At 36.3% G+C, this 24,729-nt stretch overlaps 1 protein-coding gene across 19 annotated transcripts in view; it reads left to right on the top strand.

The window, feature by feature from the left end:
* usp54b (ubiquitin specific peptidase 54b) overlaps positions 1-24,729 on the top strand; it is a 189,845-nt gene that overhangs the window by 50,151 nt on the left and 114,965 nt on the right. For all 19 annotated transcript variants that reach the window (XR_015504186.1, XR_015504185.1, XR_015504181.1 and 16 more), the window contains exon 2: positions 14,134-14,786. Coding sequence is in view for 11 of the 19 variants with exons in the window: in XM_087276406.1 (XP_087132532.1) it covers positions 14,634-14,786 (153 nt within the window). In the remaining 8 variants the exon portion in view is untranslated. The remainder of the gene's footprint in view (positions 1-14,133; positions 14,787-24,729) is intronic.

Here is a 24,729-nt window from a genome sequence, read left to right as displayed (position 1 = left end):
GGCGCTGTGTATGTTTTTTTTATTTATTTTATTTTAAATATTTTTTAGGGGTTTTCACCTTTAACTTTAATGGACAGGACAGTATAGAATATTGACGGGAAAGTATGGGGAGAAGAGAGAGGGGAAGGATGAGCATAAGACCGCGATGCGGGAATCAAAATTGGGTCGCCTTGAGCACCGGAGTGCATGTGTCGACGCACTAAAAACTAGACTGACTGAATGACTGACTGACTGACTGACTGACTGACCGATCGACAGGCCCACTCTCCTCCTTCCCTAAATCTAACCGATAGTGTTTTTTCAAAAGCACAGAATGACCTGCCCACCCACTTCCCTAAATCCAACCAATATTGTTTTCAAACGCATCGATTGTCATAATTCGCGATCTTTAGAAATGTATAGAGGGGGATAGAATTTTAGTTTTGGTTTTAGAATGAGCCTATGTTACAAATAAAGTACATTTTTCAATATTGAAATAGAAAATAGTTGCTTAATATTTTAATATATCACAATATAGCTGTTGTATTGATATATATTTATTCAAAAATTTGAATAAAGTTTTTTCTACCTGTTTTCACAATTTGCACAAGCTCACCAAAATTGGACAATAGAAGATTGGAAAAATGTTACCTGATGGATTTCTGCTGCAACATTACGTTGGTAGAGTCAGATTTGGTCATCAACAACATAAAAGCAAAGATCCATCCTGCCTTGTGTCAATGGTTTAGGCTGGGGGTGGTGGTGTAATAGTGTAGGGGATCATTTTTGGCACACTTTGGGCCTATTAATACCAATTGACCATCGTGTCAACGTCACAGCCTACCTGAGTATTGTTGCTGACCATGTCCATCCCTTTTTGAGCACAGTGTACACATCTTCTGATGGCTACTTCCAGCAGGATAACGCGCCATGTCATAAAGCACGGATCATGTCAGATTGGTTTTTTGAACCTGCCCTCCACAGTCACCAGACTCAATCCAATAGAGCAGCATTGGGATGTGATTAGGGCTGTGGAAAAATATTGGTATATCTAACTATCGCGATAATTTCTTTCACGATTGTGTATCGATAGTCGTCCAACCTGAAGCATTGATTCAAGTTGTGCCAAACAACCTCCTCCTCTGCTCCAGTAGATGTCGCTAACTCGCTATCAACAAAATGCTAAGTCGTATAGTATCAGAAGTAATCAAGAGTGAGCATGGAGGAAAATATAAAGGTGCATCCGAATTTTAGAGCTGACGTGTGGCTGTACTTTGGTTTTAACACTATACCAGAGTACTGAATTAGACAAAAAATGCCATTTGCAAGCCTTGCAAATCTATCTTAAAACATTCAGAAAACACGACGAACTTGCGTTATCACTTCACAAGACATGACGCAGATAAATTAGCGGCACTGCAACCTCAAACAAAACCTCTTGATTCAAGGCAAACTCCACTGGATAACATCATTAACAAGCTTCTATCTGCCTTAACTAACATTGCAAAGTTACTGAAAACTGCATAGGAGGAATTAATGGGACATAAAATGGAAGGACCTGTCGTTGTAACAGACAACGCGTCAAACAAGACCGTGGCAGAACAGCTGGCCAGCATGTTGCATGTAAAATGTTTTGCGCATGCCATCAATTTACCTACTGTATGTGCAACCACTTTTTGTCAGTCGCACTGTCAGTTTCTAATAGTTTACCGCATATTAGAGCACTGTGATCAAGTTTTATGTTTACTTGATGCATTTTATTTTTTTTACTTGCTTTAGTTTTATAAATTGTTTATTTCATTTGTATGTGACTTTAGTGAAATGTACATTTTAGTTAAGTGTTTAATAACAATGTGAATTTAATACATTTCAGTGAGTTCTCTGATCAATCACACTGTGCAGTTCTAATGAATTGAAATGGATAAAAATAAATTGGAATTGGAACTTTAACTCATCTGCTGACTTTATCAAGATATATTGTATCGTGACCCATGTATTGTGATATGTATCATATCGTAAGGCCCTTGCCAATACACAGTTCTAGATGTGGTGGAACGGGAGATTTGCATCATAGATGTGCAGCTGAATCTGCAGCAACTGCGTAAAACTCTGAGGAATATTTGCAGATGAGGTAGATGATGAAAAATTGTGTTTCAAGGAACAGATTTTGCATCCCTTCACTCTTCAACCCAGTGTGTAGGAATGAGTCTTTCAGACTGGAACACAGACTCCACACTGTCCTGCTGTTTGTCATGTACTGTAACAAGATTATTGCAAAGTGAATGTGGAAATATTTATGATCAAAATATGATTTATATTAAATATTGCTCGTATAGAAAATTAATTTTTGTAGTGGGCCTAGTGCAAATGTTAGAAGTATGAGTAACCAGGTACTGGCTTGCTATATTTGGGCAAGCTGCTTTAAAAAAAAAAAAAAAAAAAAAAACCTCTTTATTGTTGATCCCTGAGCAACAACCAACACCGGATTACATTGTGCTGGATTGAGGCTGACAGTTCCACCACGGATCTCTCCTGCTGCGGCTGGCGAGCGACAGTCACGCAAACTCTGTCAGTGGGAGGTGGAGAGAGGTGCAAGGTGACGTTCAGATACACGCAGACAGATGTCAGTCTCTCTATAAGCTCCAGCTATCAGGGCCGCTTCCAGCTGTGATTCCTCTGAAAAAAAACTTTAGCCCTTTAATTCAACTGATTAAGCTTTCCTTATAGACAAACATCATATAGCTCATTAATTACCAACAGTGCAAGCTAAAGAAATGACTCCTCACGCCAAAGTTGATGAATTATTGGTGATTTTTCTTGAATTATTGAGAATGATACAATATTTTGCTGGTTTGGATAAATGTCACGAGTCAATAAATATGACACCTAAACAGCCAGTAGGTGGCAGCAAGTCCCTGTCTTAATAAGAGAATTCAAATCATTTGTTCAAAATGGCAGATTCATTTAGAAATGTTTTTTCCCTTTTTTATGAATAGATGAAATATATTGAATCACTGAGCCAGATAATTGCATAACTAAACACCAGTGTTTTTTTTTCAACATAGATTCATTCTTTAAGCGTAGCCCTCTACACATTTCTGGAGATCGCGAATTATGTAGCTAGAAGTATGTATGGCTGTATTTCATCTTTAAAGCGAATGCTATGGGGCAGTGTGATACGGTTCTTTTTCTCGCTTACCAGCTGACCGCTTATGGATGGCTTTTTCGCTGTTACCAGTTTGTCCAGTAGCTTAACACGTACATCGGACTTGAGACGCTGGGCGGTGTTGACTGCAACAACAGGGTTCGAGTCCGGTGAAGATCGGTTCCAGAAAGCGGGTAAAACAAAAACAAAAAAAAAACTAGTAAATAACAGGGTGAGAATGTGGTAAAATCTGAAAACGTGGTAAAAATCAGGGGGCTTTTCTTTTTCTGGATTGCTATTGAAAACACTTCGGTTGGGTTTAGGGATTGGGGTGGGCGAGTCAATCTGTGCTTTATAAAACACTATTGGTTGGGTTTTGGGAAAGGGGTAAGTTGGTCGGTTGGTCAGTCAGTCAGTAAGTCAGTCAGTCGGCCGTGGCCTCTGGTGGATTTATATAAGAACAGCAGGGTGAATGGCACTCTCAAAAGAAATTTGAAATCTGAAATAGCACATATAGTGGCCTGTGGTAGATTCGCGAAAATAAAAACTGCAAAAAGCATCCTGGCATGTACAGTAGTGTACTCTCTCCAAAAATGTATATGGGGTACTATTTTAGAATGATTTATTTTTTGATTGACACATTTTGTCAGTTTACAAGATTTTAAAACAGTAATTATGATAATTTATCAGCAGTTTTGTCTATCTATCTATCTATCTATCTATCTATCTATCTATCTATCTATCTATCTATCTATCTATCTATCTATCTATCTATCTATCTATCTATCTATCTATCTATCTATCTATCTGTCTGTCTGTCTGTCTGTCTGTCTGTCTGTCTGTCTGTCTGTCTGTCTGTCTGTCTGTCTGTCTGTCTGTCTGTCTGTCTGTCTGTCAATGTCAGCTTATTAAACCGATCTACAAATTGTGTTTACAATAAACAACACATAATGTTTTTATTATTTTATATTTATTTACATTTTGGATATTTAAGTATAAAGCCTATTTAACTATTAAAGTATAAAGTATTAAGCCTATTTTAACATTTTTGTTGTTCAAAATCTAGGAATTCAGTGTTATCTAGGTACTTTGTCTTCATGTTCAGTTGTCATTTTATTTATAATGATATACAGTAATATGCAAATAGCTTTAATTTATATTTATTTCAGTTTAATGGCAAACATTATCTTATTTTATCTTGGTTAATTTCTATATGTCAGCATTCAAAGTGGTAGTTGGCGACACTGTCTGCTGGCTCAGTAGTAGCACTGTTGCTTTACAACAAGAAGGTCGCTGGTTCAAGTCTTGGCTGGGTCGTTTCTGCATTTTTGAAGTTTGCATGTTTTCCCCAACTTTGTGTGGCTTTCTTTTGGGTGCTCCAGTTTCCCCCACAATCCAAAGACATACGCTATTAGTGAATTTAATTAAACAAAATTGGCCATATTATCTTTGTGCGAATGGGAGTGTATGGATGTTTCCCAGTACTGGGTTGCAGCTGGAAGGGCATCCGCTGCATAAAAAATATGTGATACAAGTTGGTGGTTCATTCCGCTGTGGCGACTCCTGATGAATAAAGAAACTAAGCCAATGGAAAATGGTTGTTTAATTTTAGTTTTAGTCTTGTCATCGTAATTAAAAAAAAAGTTGTGTTTAAATTAACAAAATAACAAATAAAAGATTCCCTTTCATAATTCAGGATCAGAATTTCAGCTGTTGATTCAAATAACCCAATCATTTTTAATTTAAGCAAATCTTTTGTTTATCAATATGTTAATAAAGTTATTCATAAAACATGTTGAACATCATTGCTGTATGTAAATCCCAGAGACTCTTCAACAGGTTGTTATGACAGATTTAATGCTTTAAAAGTTGTTTCTGGCAGAGCTGATGTTTTAAGTCAGTCAGTAATGTGACAGTGTAAAAGGTGAGGTGCTCTTCAGGGCTCCTGCAAGTGTTCGTGGATGAGTGAATCTGCTCTCCAGTGGCAGCACTATAAAGCCTCTGTTAATGGCTGGGGCTTTTGTGAGAGTCTGCAGTGCTGCACTCCTACATTGTGTCATCCTGACAAAGACTGGGAGGCAGACCGGCTCTCAGTCTTCTATTATGTGTGTGTGCTCTTATACTTTACCTGTGCTGGCTCCTCTTTTGTCTTTAATGGGTTTTTCTAAACCCTTGGTAAATGTTATCACGACTTACCGTATGTTGTTTTTAGCATTTCACATCATTCCCGTTTCATGCTTCCTATTCAGGTTTAAAGATTTTACATTGTGCAATGCTGCTACAAGGTTTGAGAAAAGACAAATGAATAATTTAATTTGGCAAGAATACATACAGTAACAGAGATGTTTATAAATACAGGGTTTTTAAACATGCTTTTATTAATTCTATTTGAATGTATATTTATTTAAATAATTAGTCATTTGTAATAATATTTCACCAGATTTTTGTATTTTGACTGTATTCAAATAAATCATGAGAGTAAAATGTAAACATATTTGAAACCCAGGCTCATTCTGAAAACGTACCTCAATATAAATTTTTGGAAAGTGCCAAATATGTCCCAGGAGCGGTTTTATTTTATTTTTTTGCAATTTTTGTTTTCGCGAATCCACCAGTGGTCGCTGTGTACACTTTTTGAGACCTCAGATTTTTCTCAAAAGTGCTATTCTTGCCTGCTGTTCATGCCTAAATCCACCAGAGGCCGCTGTCGACTGACTGACCAATTGGCTGACCCACAATCCATCTTCCCTTAACCCAACTGGTAGTGTTCTAAAAAACATTGATTAACCCACCCACCTACTTCCCTAAACCCAACCCATAGTGTTAAAAAACAATCCAGATAGAGAACCGCTTTCACGGCGGCCTGGTTTTCTGATTTTGCCACATTCTTACCCTGTTATTTACATGTTTATTTCATTTTTTGGCTTCTGTTTTTGTCTTACCTGCTTTCTGGAACCGTTCTTTAATGGACTCAAACCCCATCATTGTGGTCAACTTCTCTCTGCCCCTCAAGTGTGCCGACATACCCGGTGAGCCACTTGACAAACTGGTAGCAATGGGAAAGCCATCCATACAGAATTACGCAGTCAGCTGGTTAGCGAGAAAAGGAACGACATCATACTGTCCGTAGTGTTCATTTTAAAGACAAAATGCAGCCATACGTTCTTCTGGCTACATAATTTGCGATCTCCAGAAATGTATATAGGGGTACGTTTTTTTAGAATCAGCCTACATTGCATATTTTACCAAGCTTTTGAACAATTGTGGAACTTAAATAGCTAATTGTATCTTAAAAATCATACTTGTCCCAGTTTCTCAGATGTAATTATTTGTCTTTTAATTGTATTTATCTTCTTCATCATTCTGCATCTTCTTATACCTCTTGTTTTCGTCTTTCTCATCTTTGTCTTCTACATTTTTTTCATCTTCACTTGTTTATTGCATATATGTTTCATATACCTTTCCTAATAAAGAAAGGATTACCGCAGCTTCTCTCTTACTACAGTAGATTCCATTTTTACAGTTAATATTGGGCGACAGTTAATCAGGAAGTGGCAATTTTGTTCTCTTTGACTCGTTGGATGGAAACGCTGCTTTATTTGCACTTCTTTTATGCGATATTCCAATTTTGCACATAAAGCTAATTCACATTTTTGGATGGAAACGTAGCTATTGGACCACCCCATATATGTTGTGAAGATTATCAAATATATGCACAGGAAAAAAAATGTTAAATTGTCTTAAAATGTTTATATAATGTACTGTAGTCAACACGTGAGGTGGATCCACAATAGCCGTTCTTATCTTGGGACAATTTTGAAAATCATTTTTGATACACTAATGTTGATTATAATTATTTATTGTTGATTATAAGAACATTACACTCATTTTCTTATAAGAAAAAGTACAAGAAATCAAATTTCTTGGTAATTAAGCATTATTTTTGGCAGTATGTTGAACATTTTACTTGACTTTCTCACTTGGCAGCAGGTGTGAAACAAGTGAATTTGGTCTCTGCGGTTTATTATGCTGAAGAGTTTCACATTTCAAATAAAGGAGACCAATTAAAATGGCTTAATATAATTACAAGTCACTAACACTCTTACTGCCTGGACCTCCCTGCTCTGTAGTAATGAAACCGGATGTTTTCTCCTCCTTCTTCATCCCTCAACAATATCTGGAAAGCACAATCCTGGGGACATTTATGTGGAGGCCCATCAGCCGAGGTGAAGATCAGGGATCACGAGGGGCTTGATGCTCATCCATCTCTCTTTCGCTCTCTCTGTAGAATCCCAGTGCCCTCTGTACGGATGCCAAGGTTTCTCCACGGCTACGGATCCTGGCAGTGTGGCTCTGGATTTTTGCCATTTAACGGAATTAAAGGGGGATTTAGGGAGATGCGTGTGTTTTTCGGGGGGGATTGGTGGCCAGCAGAACTGTGAGGTATGGAGGCAGGGCCTTGCGTTCGCCTCACAGCGCCAGAGTGTTACGTAACATGTTTACTAACACACTAGCCAGGAGGCGATTACTTCCCATAGTTCATCCTGACCTAGTCTGATTGATAGCAGCTCTCCATTGGTTCCCGAGTGTCTGATTGTTGCTGGGTTAATGAGATGTGCCGCATGCATCCGTCCAGTTCCAGAGGACACACACACAGCCTTTTCAGAGCTGTAGGTCTTGTGTTTGTGAGTTATTAGATGCCATATTGGGCTTATTTGTATAATCAGAAGGGCCCTTTCTGCCCCTCTCTCATTAGTTGACTTTTTCTCTTTGTCCCTTTCTCGGTAATTGTTTGCTGTGTTGTGCTGTGCTCTGCAGTGCATTATGTAAATGCATAAAGCCTCTGGTGCAATGGTTGCACAGTGCCAGCTAGTGTATAACAGTATCGGTCTGCATCGACCAGCGTTTTGTTTGGATGGGGCAGTGGGGAGAGTGGCAGCCTGTGAGTCACAGTTGGACCCTGGGTTATGTGGGGTCATGTGACCCTGTCTGGGAATAACTCCTTCAGTGACCTCAATAGTGTCGCCCACTAAGAATGAGTGTTCACACCTGCTTCATGCAAAACAAGACCCCAGACACCCATGCATGCATGTGGATGAGCATATCATGCTTTATTATGTGCTTATTACAGTATAATTGAGTACACCCCCTTTTGAAAATGATTTTTTTATCCATTTCTCAGTGAATAAAAGCAATGTATTTTTGTGCATTTAAACAAACAGATTTATAAAAAAATATATAGTTATTAAAATAATAATTTATTAACCAAACATATTTGGAAACTAAAAAATTATACAATTAAATTCAAGCTAATTATTTCAACTACGGTATTCAACTTTTTCGCATTAAATAATAAACTTATACGTAATTGTAAATATTTCCCAAGTGCTGTTAAAAAATTTTTCCCCAACATATTTTTAAACATAATAGTTTTAATAACTACTTCCTAATTACTAATTTATTTTGTCTTTGCCATGATGACAGTAAATAATATTTCACAAAGTAATGGTATTCAGCTTAAAGTGCAATTTAAAAGACTTAACTTGATTAATTAGATTGGCAAGTTAGGTTAATTAGTCTTTGGACAAATGGGGTTTGTTTTCAAAACAAAAACAAAAAAAATCTAAAGGGGGCTAAAATATTGACCGCATTATTCAGCCAAACTAACTAGGAAATACTTTGAAAATACTCTTGCTTTGTTACATCACATACTTTTTGAAAATGTTTGAGTTTTGTAAATTTTTAAATAAATATTTCTAATAATTTAATACAAATGTAATTTAATAAAATAATTGCCTTGAACTTGTACATACTGTTGAAGTCAAAATTATTAGCCCCCCCCCCCCCCCGTTTATTTTCTTCCCTAATTTCTGTTTAACAGAAAGCAGATTATTTCAACACATTTTTAAACATAATAGTTTTAATAACTCATTTCTGATAACTGATTTATTTTATCTTTGCCCTGATGACAGTAAATAATATTTGACTAGATATTTTAAAGACGCTTCTATACAGATTAAAGTGACATTTAAAGTCTTAACTTGGTTAATTAGGTAAACTAGCCAGGTTAGGGTAATAAGGCAAGTTATTGAAAAATTATGTTTTGTTCTGTAGACTATATAATATCTAAACTCTAAAAATATAAATAGCTTAAAGGGGCTAATAATTTTGACCTTAAATGATAAACGCTAAACATAAATGGTTTTTAAAAAAATTTAAAACTGCTTTTATTCTAGCTGAAATAAAACAAATAAGACTTTATAGAAAAAAAAATACGAAAAATCCTATCAGGCATACTGTGAAATTTCCTTGCTCTGTTAAACAGAATTTGGGAAATATTTAAAAAAAGAAAAAAAAAATCAAAGGGGGGCTTATAGTTTTGACTTCATTTGTCACATACACATATGTTCTTATTTAATGATCATTAAATAAAATTAAATATTTGAGACTTTTTTTGGTCATGTATGTAATAATAGATATTAAAAAATACCATTGAAATTACTTTTTAAAGAAGTCATAAAATATAAACATTTTAACATAATGTAATTGACTTTTAATGAACGGAGGATTAACAATTTTCTCACAACGGATGTTCAGTAAGCTGTATTTTAATACATTTGCACTTTTCCCCAGGGGGATTTAATTTATTTATAATATAACACTTTCAATGGCAATGTGTATAGAAAATATAGATATAACTCTTTATTCGTGAATACATCTCTGTGATCCTGACTTTATTGAAACTACATTGTGGATCGATAATTATTTTAGGGTATTATTTGTTTTTTTTCTGTTAGAGTTTGATAGGGTACTGCTGAGTCCTGACATGATGGTCAGACGGGATAATCTGGAGAGACCATCAGATTAGACTGCATTAAATGGCTTGACAAATCATTAACACTTAAAAAAAATTAAACATCAATTTATTATTTTTAATTAATATATTTACTAACATGAACTATGAAGTATATAAACAATCGTGTACAGTGTTTATTAATTATAATTCAACATTTACAAATGTATTAATATAGGGATAGTTTGCCCAAAAATGAAAATGTACTCATTTGCTCTCCTTCGAATAGTTCCAAACCTTCATGAGTTTTTTTTTTAGTTAAACAGATAAAAACAATATTTTGAAAGCTGAAAACCTGTAACCATTGACTCCCAGTAGGAAAAATAAAAATACTATGTAAGTCAATGGTTACAGGTTTCCAACATTCTTCAGAATATCTTCTTTATTGTTTGACAAAATAACTAAACTCATAAAAGTTTAAAACAAGTAAATAATGAGTCAATGATGACAGAACTTTCATTTTTTGGGTGAATTACCCCTTAAAAATGCAAAGTTGTGCTTGGGAACATTAGTTAATGCAATTTGAGTTAACAGGAACTAATATCGAACAACTTTATTTTATTTTCATTACCTGTCATTAATAAAAATAAAATTCACAATCAGTAAACACTAACAAGAACCAATAGACACATTTTTTTAAAGTCTTACCGACAAATCAGACATTTCTTGTTTTGCAGAGAACATCACCTCAATTTGCAGTGAAATTGTTGAGCGTGTTTGATGAAATTCCTAATGTCACTGAATCAATCCATGTGTCATGCTGAGCATGCCTAACTGCTACAGCACTGACCTTGATTAAGCAGAGCAGGGAAGGAGTGTTTTCTTGACCCGGTGTAGCACCTGCCTCAGGGGTGTCATCCTCGCTGTTCGTCTGCATCAGAACACTCCTCTTCAGGTAAACAGGACACACTGCAGGCTGGAGTGTGTGTGTTAGTGTGTGTTTCCGTAGGGGTGGGAATAGGACATTTGCTCAGCACGCCACTGCCTGCAGCCTGGCAGGAGAAGCTGTGTGTCTGCAGTGCTGCTGTCTTTTACCTTCCTTTCTCGTATGCTTTCTGAGGGCTGGATACAAGGGAGAGGATAAGGAAATGAGAAACGCAATGATTCAGATTTGTTCAATTGTACATTTATACATTGTTTGTCCGGTATATTTTTGCATTGCAATTAAGGAACATATGGTGGTAAAACACTTGAGGTGTGAAAATAGACTTTTAACTTGGTGTAAATGATTTGTTTTGTTCCTAAGTTTTTAGTTTCAAATGTTCATTGTGTGGGATTGTTTTTCTACTTTTAATTTATCACCATTTATACTTATTTTAAATCCATTTCAGATCGGGTCTGTTATTGGAAAGTTCAAATATTAAATGTAGTCTTTAAATAAATAATTTGCGCAATATATAAATTCAGCATCAAAATCGCAATGTGTGTGTTCACAATAGTCACATCGCAGGATATGCAGTGTTGCATTTGGATTACTCTTGATCAGCACCACAGAATGCATGAGATTTATGGAGTCCAAAGTTTAACGAAAACATAGTGGAAGTTTGTCATTTGGATGTGTTTTAAAGGCATTTCAAAAGAGTTTAAAGCATTCTGGCACAAAAAATTACATTTGCAACTTTACTAAACAATAATTCTACAGAATTATTGAAGTCTATACAATGTTATATATGCATACAGTGTTATATATACATTTCACATTACATTGGATTTATCAATTTCTGTACCTGAGTACAGTTTGACTCTGGAAAACCAAAGAGAAGTTGATTTGACATTTTTCTTTGCTTTATTGTATTTATTTTTGCTCGCAATTTGTTTGTTATTATTATTATTATTTTATCTGTGATTCAGTTTACTACAAAATGAGCACAATCAATCTAAATTCAAGATTTCTTTCTAAAATAGTGCTAATAAACCATCTGGTGAAATTTTATTCATATCGCAATTTATTTTGCAGAAACACAAAATATTGCACTTTCAGATTATTTTCAATATTGTGCAGCCCTAGATTGTACTATTGGAGAATTTTTTTTTAAAATGTAATTTTTAATGTATGATTGCACATCATTGTATAATTCAACATCTGTGGGATCACATGTAATTGCATATCTGGTGCTATCTTACAAAATTCAAACAAATGTACATTTCAGAAGAATTTTTTTTAAATATTACAATTATAATACACCCCAATACAATTGAATTATAATGTTTACTTTAGGTTTTTTGTTCCTGTCAATAAGATACTATTTTCCTTTAAGTGCCGTATTTTTTTAATAAATGAAAATATTTATTCTACTATATTTCATCATAAAACTTTTGATAATTTTTATGACCATAAGTGACACAGTGAGAAATATATGTTTTTAAATGATTTTTTTTTCTAGTTGCAAATAAAACACCATCAGATTAGAGAAAATACTTTTAATTGTCAAAATATGCTTTCATTACCACTGATAGAGAGAGAGAGAGAGAGATCATCAGGATTACACATTCTTTTGAAAAAGGAAGTACAACAAAACGTTCAATCTATAGTTGTATGTATTTCAGTGGGGGTTCTAGTTTAAATGGCACCCTGGGCCAAACCACCTTATTTTAAACCTCTTTATTCATTCATTCATTCATTTTATTTTTGGCTTAGTCCCTTTATTTATCTGGGGTTGCCACAGCGGAATGAACCGGCAACTTATCCAGCACGTTTTTACACAGCAGATGCCCTTCTAGCCGCAACCCATCACTGGGAAACATCCATCCATACTCATTCACACACATACATTACAATTTAGCTTACCCAATTCAACTGTACCACATGTCTTTGGACTTGTGGGGGAAAGCGCAGCACCTGGAGGAAACTCACGCGAATGCAGGGAGAACATGCAAACTCTACTCAGAAATGCCAACTGACCCAGCTGAGGCTTGACCCAGCGACCTTGCTGTGAGGTGACAGCACTACCTACTGTGCCACTGCATCGTCCTAAACCACATTTTATATTTAAAATATTGAAACATGTGTTTTAAGTATATAAATTTAAATATATTTATTAATTTTCAATAAATATAACAATTTGTTATTATTATTATTATACAATAATATTCTAAATAAAAAAAAGAAGTCAATCCCTAATGTAACTGAAAAACTATGTAAAGGCACAACTGGAGTAGTAAAAATTAGACTTTTACATGAATATTAATTATGACAGCTCTATAGAATTCAAAAAAATGTACTCGACTCATGGCCGACACCTAATGTTTATAAAGTCTTAGTTACCTCCCTGATTCATTATTCCTCCTTTCTGCTTCAAAGCCATGCTTAGCCAAAGTAACATCATCATCATCATAAGATATAAACTTTAGTTTTGTCAACTTGCATGTCGACGCATATGGGTGTGCTTGTAAACAACCGAGATCAGGAGCAGCATGTGTGAGGCGCGTTGGAATAGCTTTCTGCGCACATGCGTCAATTTGTTTTTACCAGCGTTGTTTCAGTTGCACATAAAGAATAACAAATTGGCGTGTGCAAAAGACGCCAAATGTGAATGGCCACAAACGTTTTTATTCTGGGATCACCACTCTAATTTAATACACTTGCATCAAGTAAATCTTATCACAAAGCTTTTACTGGGGCGCTTTTTTTTTTTTGCACCATCTCCCCAATGCCGCCCCCAGCAAGATGCTGCCCTGGGGGATCGCTCATATTGCCCATGCCTAAATCCACCACGGATGAAGTTAAAAAAACTTTAAATGAAAAGAAAAATAATGGTTTCCAGACATGTTTCCCAAGCAATCCTGGACGTCAGCCTTACTTATATATTTTTCATGCATATTAAACTAGATTTGTTTTATTTATTCATTCATTTTCCTTTGGCTTAGTCTCTTTATTTATCAGGGGTTGCCACAGCGGAAGGAACCGCCAACTTATCCAGCAGTGGATACCCTTCCATCTGCAACCCAGCACTGAAAAATTCCGATACACTCTCACATTTACACACATAAACTATGGCCAGTTTAGTTTATTCAATTCAGCTATAGCGCACGAACCTGCGACAGTCCTATCCACTAAGCCACCGTACCGCACTTAAACTAGATTTTTATATATACCTTTGGAAAATATAAGTTTTGAAAGTAAATGTATTTATGTTATATTTTTGGTTTGTTACAGACTACCTGGGCAAAGGAAGAACAGTGTGGAGGCTCCAAAGTGAAGCTCTATATTCGACAGACGGAAAGTTGACACATCAGCGTGAAGGGCAGAACTACAGCCATAAACATAAACACTTCAACAGTCACACAGCTGCTTTCAACCTGCCAGTCATTCCGTATCACCACACTTTAACATCTCACATGCAAGAGTGTGCTATTTAGCAGCAGCAGACAAACATCAGAAAACAGAAACTATCAGTATTACAACCTCACCATCTTTATATATCCTTCATATCTGCACTCACACACCAAACACCCGGCTCTGACCCACGCACTTCTCTCTCATGGGAGTAACATAGAGACACACTCCGCTTGCATTGACTCATACAGACACACAACACACACAGTCGGTGGTCTCCACTGTTCAGGATGTCCTCCTCTTCCTCCAGCATGATTAGCTGGGGAAGGACGAGGCTCTTATGGTGATTGGAGGGGGGCAGAGGAGCCCGATCTGGACCCATGTCGTGGAAGAGGAACTACTTTGCGTCAGGCAGCGGCGGCGGCAGCCTGCAGGGGATGTTCACCCCACGCAACATGACCTCCATCGCTCCCAGCAAAGGCCTGAGCAATGAGCCGGGCCAGAACAGCTGCTTTCTGAACAGCGCGCTACAGGTAAGCGGGACAGTTGTCTTTATATAGTAATTGTGGATTTGTGTGGGATGCTGTATTCAGTGGATGCTGTGCAAACAAGGGTTTAGATTTAGTGTTTTTGAATGGTTAGCAAAGCTGAGGGCTCGTAATATTATTATGAACTGCAACACTATGATAATAACATGCATTATGTGTTTGTTAGTCATAGAAAAGCTGTTTTTTAGTTTAAAGAGCAATAATAAAAAAACGTTAAAAAAAATTGTTTAGAAATCAAGTCATTGAAAAATCAAGTAATTCTAATGTGCTGATTTGTTGCTAAGGAAACGTTCAATGTTGAAAATGGTTGCTAGTTAATTATATATTATATTATATTATATTATATTATATTATATTATATTATATTATATTATATTATATTGTATTGTATTATATTATATTATATTATATTATATTATATTATATTATATTATATTATATTATATTATATTATATTATATTATATTATATTATTTTATATTATATTATATTAAATTGTTTTATATTTTCCTTTCTGGAGTAAAATTAGGAATTGTTAGTTTCCTCTACAATCATATGTATAAGTATTTTATCCTCATTGGCCACTTTATTAGGTACACATTATTAGTACCGGGTTGGATCCCATTTTGTCTTTAGAACTGCTTTAATCCTTCGTGGCATAGATTCAACAAGGTACTGGAAGTCTTCCTCAGAGATTTTGGTCCATATTGACGTGATAGCATCATTAAGTTGCTGCAGTTTTGTCGGCTGCACATCCATGATGCTAATCTCCCATTCCACCACATCCCAAAGGTGCTCTTTTGAATTAAGATCTGGTGACTGTGAAGGACATTTGAGTACAGTGAACTCATTGTCATGTTTATGAAACCAGTCTAAGATGATTAACTCTTTATTACATGGCGCGTTATCCTGCTGGAAGTAGCCATTAGAAGATGGGTACACTGTGGTCATAAAGGGATGGACTTGCTTAGCAACAATACTCAGGTAGGCTGTAGCATTGACACCATGCTCAGTTGGTTCTAATGGGCCCAAAGTGTGCTAATAAATATGCCCCACACCATTACACCACCCCCACCAAGAGCCTGAACCATTGATACAAAGCAGGATGGATCCATGCTTTCATGTTGTTGACGTCAAATTCTGACCCTACCATCCGAATGTCACAGCAGAAATCGAGACTCATCAAACCAGGCAACATTTTTCCAATTTTCTATTGTCCAATTATGGTGAGTCTGTGCAAATTTTAGCCTCACTTTCCTGTTCTTAGCTGACTGGAGTGGCCCCCAGTGTGGTCTAGTGCTGCTGTAGCCCATCCGCCTTAAGGTTCCTGCATACTTCGGTTGTAATGTGGTTACCCGAGTTACTGTTGTGACAACTGAATTAACGAGCAGTTGGACAGGTGTACCTAATAAAGTGGCCGTTGAGTGTATGTGTGTACTTTATGCAGCTAATATGCAACTGCTAATTATTGTAGTAATACTTTAGAATAATAGTCAATAAGTTAATGTATTTACTAACATTATGTAATTATTAGTAATCTTGTAAAGCATTTATCAATCTTAGTTCAACATTAGCTAATGCATTATTAAAATCCAAAGTTGTGCTTGCTAACATTAGTTAACGCAAAGTGATTTAACATGAACTAACATAAACGTTAACAAAGATGAATGAATAAAGCAATAAATGTATTACTAATTGTTTGTGTTAGTGAATACAATAATTAATAGACCATTATTTTAAATATACCATATACCAGTGTGCTTAATATTATTACTATTATTTAGAAAATTGATTAGTATGATAGTACATTTGATTTATATTTGGAGCAAATTTACGATTTGTCTGTAAACAAAGATTTGAATGCCTCGCCGTGTAGACGGTATGATGTAAGTACACTGTCAAGATATATAATGTTCATGGCCTGTAAAAGTTTTACATGACAGTTTTCTCAGATTTACTGGTAGTGCCCGCAAGTTTTTCAGGATTTTCAATGCGTGAACAGCACAGAAAAAAATGTGGTTGTTCATAGAGAAGTTGCTGTGAAGCTGAAGAGTTTTTATCATGCTGGAATTGCTGTTGAGTTCATCTAGAGTGTTATGGATCTCTGTGTGTTTCTCTCTCTCTTTCTCTCTCTTGCTCTTTCTCTCTTGTTCTGTCGTTTTTAATGCTGCTATCTGATGTCACTGTTGGTCTTTTCTGGTCCCAGTTTAGCAGAGCTTTATCTGGGTCTTGCTTGTAGGCTGTCCTCACTTACACCAATGTGTCTGGCCAAACAGTCTGTCGGCTCATAAATTAAACATCCTACTCTGTTACCTACACCCAACATAGCCTTGAGTGTGCTTCTCTAAAAGCAATCTGACTGCTTTCTTTCGAGATGTTCAAGCTGATTAGTTTATAATAGACTACAACAGATCTTTATTCATTCTTTTAAGTCTGTTACGTAGTTCAAGGCTACATTTATATGCTAGAAAAAGAAAGTTTTCTGTTTTAATGTAATTTTTAATTTGATTAATTTTTGAGTAAGTTAATTCTGAAATTGCAGCACAATGTCTCAATGCTTAGCACGGTCACCTCACAGCAAGAAGGTTGCTGGTCCGAGTCCTGGCTGGGGCAGTTAGCATATCTATGTGGAGTTTGCATGTTCTCCTCGTGTTAACGTAGGGGATTCCTCTGGGTGCTCTGGTTTCCCTCACAATCCAAAGACATGCGCTATAGGTGAATTGGATGAACTAAATTGGCTGTAGTGTATTAGTTTGTTCAAATGACTGAGTGCATAGGTGTTTCTCAGTTCTGGGTTGCAGCTGGTAGGGCATCGTCTTTGTAAAATATATGCTGATTTTTTTGATAAGTAGATTTTTGTTGTTGTTGTGAAAACCAATATACAGTCATGTGAAAAAATGGGACACCCTATGAAAGCCTGGGTATTTTGTAAGTTTTTTTTTTATATATATATGGTTGTTTAATCTCAATTCTACCAACGCAGAAAGATTAAGGTAATATCCATAAACAATTAAAACTGAAAAAATGTAAATGTAATTGTACAAAAATGCATATTCTAACTGAGGAAAATTTAGGACACCACACCCCTTAATAGCTAGTGTTACCTTCTTTAGCTGAAATAACTGCAGTGAGATGTTTGTTTAGCCATCCATCAGTCTTTGACATCAGTATGAGGAAAGTGTAGCCCCCTCTTCAACGCAGAATTCTTTTCGCTGTGAGATGTTTGAGAGCTTTCGTACATGTACAGCATGTTTCAAGTCTCCCCACAGCATCTCAAAGGGATTAAAATTTGGGCTTTGACTTTGCCATTCCAGGTCTCTCCATTTCTTAGTTTTCAGCCAGTCCATGATTATGTACTGGTATGTTTTGGGTCATTGTTGTGTTGCTTGGTCCAGTTTTGTTTCAGCTTTAGTTTTCAGACAGATGGTCTCATGTTCCTCAAGCACCCTCTGATACACTGAAGAATTCATAGTGGATTCCATTATGGTGAGCTGACAAGGTGACCTCTGTACTTCACAGCTTGCATGAGGTTCTTTTCCTGGAATGCTGTCTTTGGTTCACGCCAAACGTGTTGTCAGTTCTGATGTCCAAACATTTCAATTTTGGACTCATCTATACAAAGAACATTATTCCAGAAGCCCTGGTCTTTGTCAATATTTTCACTAGCAAATTTCAGTCTGGCCTTGATGATTTTCCTACAAAGCAAAGGTTTCGTCCTTGCACACCTCCCATGCAAGTTAATCTTGTCTCTTTTTGATGGTAGAGGCATGCACTTTCAAATCAACAGTAGCCAAAGCCTACTTTAAGCCCTTGTAAAGACATTTTAGGGTTTTTGGAGACCTCTTTTAGCATCTTGCGGTCAGCTCTCAGAGTAAACTTGCTGGGACGACCAGACCTGGGCTTGTTGACAGTTGTTCTGAAAGCCGTGCACTTGTAGATTATTTTGCAGACAGTGGAATTGCTCATTTCAAAATCTTTTGAGATCTTTTCAAATCCTTTACAAGACTTGTAGGCTGCTACAATTTGTTTTCTGAAGGCCTCAGACAGCTCTTTTGCTCTCACCACGATGGTGCTCATTCTCACTTCAACAGTCAGAAGCACACCAAAATAAATTTCAGAGGTTTAGAAAGGGCAAGCCTCATTTAAAATAATGAGTAACGATATACTAATAACGAGCACCTGTTGTGGTACACCTGTCTGTAATTTGAGCCATTTTAAAGCTGCGGCCACACTAGACTTTTCACCCCATAGACTTCCATTCATACTCACGTGAATATATTGGACCAAAAATGCAAGCTCATGCCACAAGTTTCGCAGTTCATTGCAGTGCAAAGTTCAAGCTTGTTGAACTCTGACATGTGACTGCGTAAGACCAATCGAACATCAAAACATGACCTCTCTGTTCAGAAATTTTAAATATGGAGCAATCGTTCACTTTTTAAAATGTCTAATCATCTAGTTTGATCCCACCACTTTTTGCAGCGCCTACTACAGAACTTGTCATGCTCAAACTCGAATGTGACTGCAGCATGAGTGTGAATAAATGTGTGGTGTCCTAACTTTTACCTCAGTTAGAATATGCATTTGGGGTTGGGGTTAATTGTTTAGTTAGTATATTACAGTGCCTTAATCTTTCAGCATTGTTAAAATTCTGCTTTAAAAACATATATTAAAGAAACATTACAAAATACCCAGGCTTTAGGGTGTCCTCATTTTTTCACATGACTGTACGTCTTCATTTAATATGTGAGAAATGCAGTGGACATCAAAATTAGAGAACAGCTAGTATCGTGATATCAGTACAAAAATATTAAGTAGCTAAAACCTTCAAATGTTTCACTAATTATTAATAAAAACCATTATCAATAATTGAGCACCAATAGCACTTGATAATTGAGCCGCAAATGAATATTAGAATGACTTCCGTAGTGTGCCCTTAGAGAAAGTGAGAAAAAACGAAAAGGGTGAAGAAAAAAAGTTATCGAATCATAAAAATTTTATTCCCCCAGCTTTAGAGGAATCCTTAATAATCACTTTATAGTCACTGTAACAGCGCTGGACAGGGATGAGGGAGCAGAGTTATGCTGGAGGGTGTTTTTCTTTTTTCATTTTTCATTTTTGTTCAGCTGCAACTTACTTGAAAGAGCTAAATCAAATAACGGACCCAGTGAAGGCAAACTAACTTCTTATCAGGCATTAGACAGGAATTCTATTAGCAAGGCCTCTGTAGATTAGCTCTTCATGTGTGAGATACTGTAGCACCACAGACGATGCTCCAAAGGATCTTGTGCATGATGCGAGTGAGTAAATGGGTTGACACGGACTCTCTGAGGTGCTTCATTCAAACGCAGAGTCCAGAATTGGGGATCTGTTTGAAATGAGCTCAGTAATGGTTGTTCTCATTTCAGCCAGATCTGGACAGCCAGGTGTGCGGGAGCAAAAGGTCCAGGCTTCATCTCGCAAAAGAGACTTATTAATAGGTAATGAAAAATTAAAAATGGGTTATTATTCTAATCCTGTGGGTGGAATACAATGCTGGGAAAATACTTGGCTTAATGAATTCAGTGACTGGCTTCTGCCAAGGGAGCAGTTTGTACTTTTGTCACTGTTTCCTTGAGAATTTAAAGGGATCATTTAGCCTAGAAAATAATTTCTATTTTGAACCTGTTCTTAAAATTATAAAAATATTGAAATAAAATAATTGTCAGGTGTTTCCCAGTGATGGCTTGCAGGCGGACAGGCATTCGCTGCAAAAACTGGACGCTGGACTCCACTTCCCGATAACCCTTGCACTTATCATGGTTCCAGCTGATTTACATTACCTGAATTAACGCACATACGCTCACACATGCAAACTCTCTCACACACACACACACACTCTTGGTTTTCTTTGTGTTTTGGGCTATTGTTAAATTTATGATTGTTTTGCTACCTGCACTGAACATTGCTCTTAAAGCACAGCTGTCAAACTTCGCAGCTCTGCACAGGACAGTAGTTTTGCACAGTATAGTTCCAACCCTAATTAAACAGACCCCATCAAACTAATTGGGTCCTTCAGGCTTGTATGAAACCTACAGGTATGTATATTGAAGCAGGGCTGGAACTAAAATGTGCAGGGCTGCGGCCCTCCAGGAACTGAGTTTGACACCCCTGCTTTAAAGTGTCTTGGATCATTGTTGTGGATTTACCCTGGAGATTGTTGTTTGCTCCGGTTGGACCCTGCCTGTTATTTCACTATACTGTTACATCAAACTGCATGTAGATCCTCACCTTTGCCATCATACTCCCATAATCAACAATAATAAAAAAACATGAAACATTTAGCACCACGTATGATTGAAATAAAACATCGCTTATCAACACATACAAATAAAACACATGCTTATACACCTAAAAAATACTTACATAAACCCTTATACTATTGGATGATTAAAACAATCCATATGAAAATTGTGTGTTATGTACTATGTATTATGTATTATTATGTATTATGTTGTATCTCATAATCTTTTCAATAACCTAATTCGTGATAAATAATGATCTTTTCCATGTACGCTCCAATGGCTTTTATGCTGAAATGAAACGGATTCCTTTTAAACTGAAACACCTTCCTTCCACAATACATTGTGCATTGGACGTGAATTCGGTTAGAACAGGGGTGGCCATCCCTGTTGCTGGAGAGCCACCTTCCTGCAGATTTCAGTTGCAACTCATATCAAACACGCCTGCCGGTAATTATCACGTGGGGTTCAGGTCCTAATTAATTGGTTCAGGTGTGTTTGATATTGGTAGCAACTGAAACCTGCAGGAAGATGGCTCTCCAGGAACAGGGTTGGCCACCCTTGGGTTAGAACTACAAACTCAGGAAAAAAGTGTAGATAATCTGCAAACATCGGCTTCGTTAGAGTTGTTTGAATGACTATTAATTTATATCTTATTAATATCTTAATAACAATTTAAACTTCTATCTAGACATGTTTGTAAATAAACTTCTGAATAGATAATTATCCAAACCTCTGAGGAGATTTTTGATTATTTGACCAGCTTTAGTTGTTGCTGCAGTGTATTACAAGTAATGCATTAATGCCAAACACCAATTTACTCAACATCACATTGATTCAAACTTGCATCACTTTATTTAAATACATATTTGCACATATTGACTTTTATTATACAGAAACAGATATCCTCATAGAGTTTTCTTTTGGGTTCCATGGTTTAATTGCTTTAGTGGAGAGTTCATTTTCGGGTGATTTACTCCTTTAAGTTCTCCACCCTGGAAGGCTGGTCGCTTAGAGAACTCAAGGCTCTACCTCATATCGGTTTGGAAAGGGTCTCGGCAGACTCCTCCAGAGATTAGGTGTTTAATTTAAGCCTGGAAATTCAGCTCTAAATTTCCCCCCCTTCATGCACGTTCTCATCCCACTGGTCTTAAGTAACACGCAAGGCTCTTAATTTAGCAAGATTTTTTTCCCCCTTCTGAAATCTGGAATAGCTTCAGTTGAGAGCCCAGGGCTTACTTTACACTATCCTGAGATAACCTTGCTGAAATAATGAATAGACATTTTAATCATGTACTTATTATGAAGCGTCTAATCATATCTCTTTTTTTCCCTTCTTTTCGCAAAGAGTCTAATCATATCTCGTTTAAAAATGTGTGCAGAAGTACTCCAGGGTCATTCTGTGAGTACTTTTCTGAAAGATATTTTACAGTCTTTCTGTGTTAATAAACCGCCGAGCATTTCAAGCTACAGTATACATACAGTATGTATTATCCTTTCATAATAGGAACAGAGTTGACAGTACTTTTACTTTAATATAGGATTAACATAGGCATACACTGGAATTTTATTTGAATAAAAACAATTTTTTTTAGGTTTTCTTAATAGAATATTAATTACAACTTTCATTTTATAATAATCCTTTTTTGTTGTTGTTGACACTACCCCAAACAAACTCTTCCCTTCCTCAATAGCCTATAACTTCCCATTAAAAAAAGTAAATAAGCATAATATGTAAAAAAAAAAAAATATTAAATAGGGAATAAAAAGATAAATAGAAAATTGAGAATGAAGCATTAGCAGATAATCTAAAAACGGGTGTCCAAAGTCTTTAAGAACCAGTAAGTGATAGTAATTTTTAATGCAAATAAACACTTCTTTTATCCATGGATTAAAAGAGGGTGGAGAGACATGTTTTCACTTTAAAAGGATGAGACATCTTGCTAGTAAATAATAAAAACTAAAGCCATTTGGATCATTACTGAAAGGTTAGCAGCTACTGCCAGCCCAAAAATTGGATTTGAAGATGTGAATCTTTCATACAATAGAATTTTAAAAAGGTCTAAAAGATATAAAGCTTTTATTTAGTAAAGATAAGTTCAATTGAGCAAAAGCAACTGTAAGGATTGCTACATGGTTTTAAAAAGTCAATTACAAATTAAATCTTTTGAACTTTTTGTTCAGAGAATTCAACGCTATCTCACGCCAGTTTATAACTTTTTTGATTTAGTGTCTAATTCATATCAATTCATACAATCTCATTTAAACAATTTAGTACAATTTGCTTATGACTGTTGGGTTTAGGGGTGGGGTTTGATGCCATGTCTCCTTTTAAGAAGAATACATTTTTGTACGACTGAACTCACATTAATCATGAGCACCAAATAAACTGACTAAATGTAAAATAGTATATTTTCTTATAAGATCAGGCTGGAGAATAAGCTTTTTCAGTGGATTTTTTTTGACCACAAGATATATTTTTTTCTGAAGGATCATTTTATATTGAAGAATAATCGAATATTGAGCCCTCATTTTAAATAATTAGTTTAGTTCACACTTTTACCAATTACGTTTACCGATTACGAGTACAATGAGAAATTAAATATGGGGCTCTATTTAAACAATCTAGACGCAAAGTCTTTTGCATGACACTAAAGCACTAAGGAAGTGTCCGAATCCCTTTTTGCTATTTTAAGGATGGAAAAGTACCCTTGGCGCCCTAGCGGATGGTCTAACAGAGTTATGCTTATTCTTTTAATCAGTTATGGGTGTGTTTTGAGCATAACGTGCATTAAACCAATCTTAGAGTCTCATCTCATATTCCTTTTAAGATTCAGTTGCATCACGCCACGCCACACATATTCTATTAACATGGCAGACTTTGTAAGTGGAAAAACTGAATCTATCTGCAGAGAGAGGATAAGAATTGGCCTCCTCCATTCAGCCTTTTAACTTAACCTTTACTCTACTCCTTTACTTTTGTGGATAAGGAAACTGTGGTGTACGCCCTCCACTAAAGACATCTGATAGCCTACTGTTACGATAACCAGCGATCATTCATTCACTGGTTTCCTCTTTCTTCATGAGCCTCACTTCCGCATTCCCCAGGACTACATTTCCATACATGCACTTCTTCCAATCACGCACGCCTGGTCACTCATCTTCCTGATTACATCACCAGCTGAAACCTGTTACAGAGACTGATTACACACAGTATTTAAGCAGCACACACACTCATTCACATGGCCGAGTCTTGTCTACTGTTTGGTGACATTTCAACGCGTTTCTCCCGATCTTGTTTCTCCGTGTCTGTACCTAGCTTAGTCTCCTAGTTATCCTGTTTAGCCGCCAGCCTTTCGACCTTTTGCCTGTTTACCGACTTCGACTCTGGATTTGCCCGTATATGCCTGTTCATACCTGTTTTGACCATTGCTTGCTTGACCACGAATAAACCTGCATTTGGATCTTACCTTCAGTTGTTTGTATCTATCCCGAATCACAACAGAAGACTCGGCCAACATGGATCCAGCAGTGTTTTTGGTTCGTCTACGCCAAGGTAATCAATCCCTCAAGAATCACATCCAGTGTTATTTGGAGATCGCTAACACCACTGATTTACCAGACTGTATGCTCATTGACTTTTTTAT

Source organism: Danio rerio, chromosome 12 (assembly GCF_052040795.2).
Source record: "Danio rerio strain M-AB ecotype USA chromosome 12, GRCz13ab, whole genome shotgun sequence".
Taxonomy (NCBI): domain Eukaryota; kingdom Metazoa; phylum Chordata; class Actinopteri; order Cypriniformes; family Danionidae; genus Danio; species Danio rerio.
This window is presented reverse-complemented; position numbering and strand designations above follow the sequence as displayed.